This window comes from Mastomys coucha, unplaced genomic scaffold (genome assembly GCF_008632895.1).
Source record: "Mastomys coucha isolate ucsf_1 unplaced genomic scaffold, UCSF_Mcou_1 pScaffold4, whole genome shotgun sequence".
Lineage (NCBI taxonomy): Eukaryota > Metazoa > Chordata > Mammalia > Rodentia > Muridae > Mastomys > Mastomys coucha.
Window position 1 is genome coordinate 56829159 of NW_022196910.1, and position 2344 is coordinate 56831502.

Here is a 2344-nt window from a genome sequence, read left to right on the forward strand (position 1 = left end):
TCACTGGGGACCCTGTACTCAGTTCGATGGGTGGCTGTGAGTCTCTACATCTAAACATTTTCTAACACTGACAAATAACATTTAAATGTTTGATTTACAAAAAGTAATGTGTTCCTTTGTAGAGATAATTTTCATAATAAAATAATATTTTTTATTTTTCAGTATTTTATCTATTTTTCAAATATTTCTGCAAAGATCTATCATGGCATTGTTTTCATCTACCGATGTACTTAATAGAACTATCAAGTTACTACTTTAAGACTAAATATCTGTAGATTCAAGGCAATTACCAGATGCATAATTGTTTTGTGGCGGGTAATGTTCACTTTTAAAACAGTATAATTTGTTGAATGATTTAATATTTCGGTTTGTATATTGTTACACTTTTCATTTGGTATGATGAAACAAAGATGTTTAACCACCAATATAATTCATACATATCCTGACTCTCTAATTCATTTCACCATTACAGACCTGGCAGAACACACGAAGAAATGAAAAATCGAACATCTGTGAGTGAGTTTATTCTTTTGGGATTAACAAATGACCCAAAGCTAAACATTTTGATTTTTATATTTTTATTTCTCACTTATATTTTGAGCATTACTGGAAATCTGACCATTATTACCCTCACTCTGATAGATTCACACCTCAAGACACCCATGTACTTCTTCCTTCGAAATTTCTCTTTCCTAGAAATTGCATTTACCACAGTTTCCATTCCTCGGTTCCTTGTAAGCATTGTGACAGGGGATATGACTATCTCCTTTAATTCTTGTATGGCTCAGGAGTTCTTCTTCATACTCCTGGGTGCAACTGAATTTTTCCTTCTGACTGCTATGTCTTATGACCGCTATGTGGCTATCTGTAAGCCCTTGCATTACACCACAATATTGAGCAGCAGGGTCTGCATGCAGCTCATAGTTGGCTCTTGGGTGGCTGGATTTCTCATCATCTTTCCACCTGTGATCATGGGCCTTCAACTGGATTACTGTGACTCCAACATCATTGACCATTTTACCTGTGACTCCTCTCCCATGCTGCTCATCTCTTGCACAGACACAACCTTCTTGGAGCTCTTCGCATTCTTCCTGGCAGTATTCACTCTCATTGTAACCTTAGCATTAGTGATTTTGTCCTATTCATTCATCCTTAGGACAATTCTAAGAATCCCCTCTGCTGAGCAAAAGAAAAAGGCCTTTTCTACCTGCTCCTCACACATGATTGTTGTGTCCATTTCCTATGGAAGCTGTATATTCATGTATGTCAAAACTTCAGCAAAGGAAGGGGTGGCTTTGACTAAGGGTATAGCAGTGCTCAACACCTCTGTTGCCCCGATGCTGAATCCTTTTATTTACACCCTTAGAAACAAACAAGTAAAAGAATCCTTCAAGACCTTGATCAAAAAATGTATTTCAAATAAAATTTAATAGTAAAGAAATTCACTGTTTCATTTTTGTAAGGCACATTATATGCAATGTATATTACATTATTGTATTTCCAATCCACTGTTGTATCCAACTTAGCTGAATCTTTTTACTTTTCTATTTCATCTTTACTTGACACAGTTCTCATTTTAAAATTTAGACACACCTAAAAATTTCTGAGTGTGACTGATTTGATGTCACCAACATGAGAATGACATTTAAAATAATGAATTTATTTTCAAAGAATTTATCCACTTAATAAGAAGCAAAAGCTAAACAAAGAGCAACAAGACACTCAGAAAAAATATTTCCTACTGCATAGTTACTTTTAAATTGAGCTCTTCAATGAGCCAATGTCCCCCGCCTCTGCTGTGAGGCTGTTCTTGCATTTCATATTAAAGAGAAGCCTGTACAATGCAATGTACCATTGTTATGTCTTTATTTTGTGTTCTGCTGTTCTATATTATCATAATGCATGGTATTTAATGGATTTTAGTGTCAATTTCTAAAAGTTGCTTTAAAAATTACTATGTTACTTCCATCAGACTCTCAAACCTTGACCATTAAGCATATAGAATATTTTTTGTTGATTTGCTAATGCCAAACTTTGAGCTCACCTAAAATTTCCTTGGAAAGAGACTCTAGGCATTCATTTCCTAATCTATTGGTTTCTCTGGCAGTGAAAAGTAATATTTGTTCTATGTCCCAGGGAGTTCTCAAAATTCCTGGCATACTTATAATATCTTAAGTTGTTTTGTAATATTTCTATAGTTTAGTCTTTTTTATAACATTGACTTTTTATATAATTTGAAGAACATGGGGCTAAGAATGCTTGCTGTATGCACTGATATGCACCATCCTAAGAAAGGTTGTTAGGAGTGTTTGTGTCAACAGCCAACCTGTACAATATTACTTGT

At 34.6% G+C, this 2344-nt stretch overlaps 1 protein-coding gene across 1 annotated transcript; it reads left to right on the forward strand.

Moving 5' to 3' along the window:
- The first annotated feature begins 494 nt into the window (after window positions 1–494).
- Window positions 495–1430, forward strand: LOC116075791 (olfactory receptor 6C76-like). Its single transcript, XM_031349169.1, has one exon. It carries the CDS (start codon window positions 495–497, stop codon window positions 1428–1430), a length of 936 nt encoding a protein of 311 aa, XP_031205029.1.
- The last annotated feature ends 914 nt before the right edge of the window (window positions 1431–2344 follow it).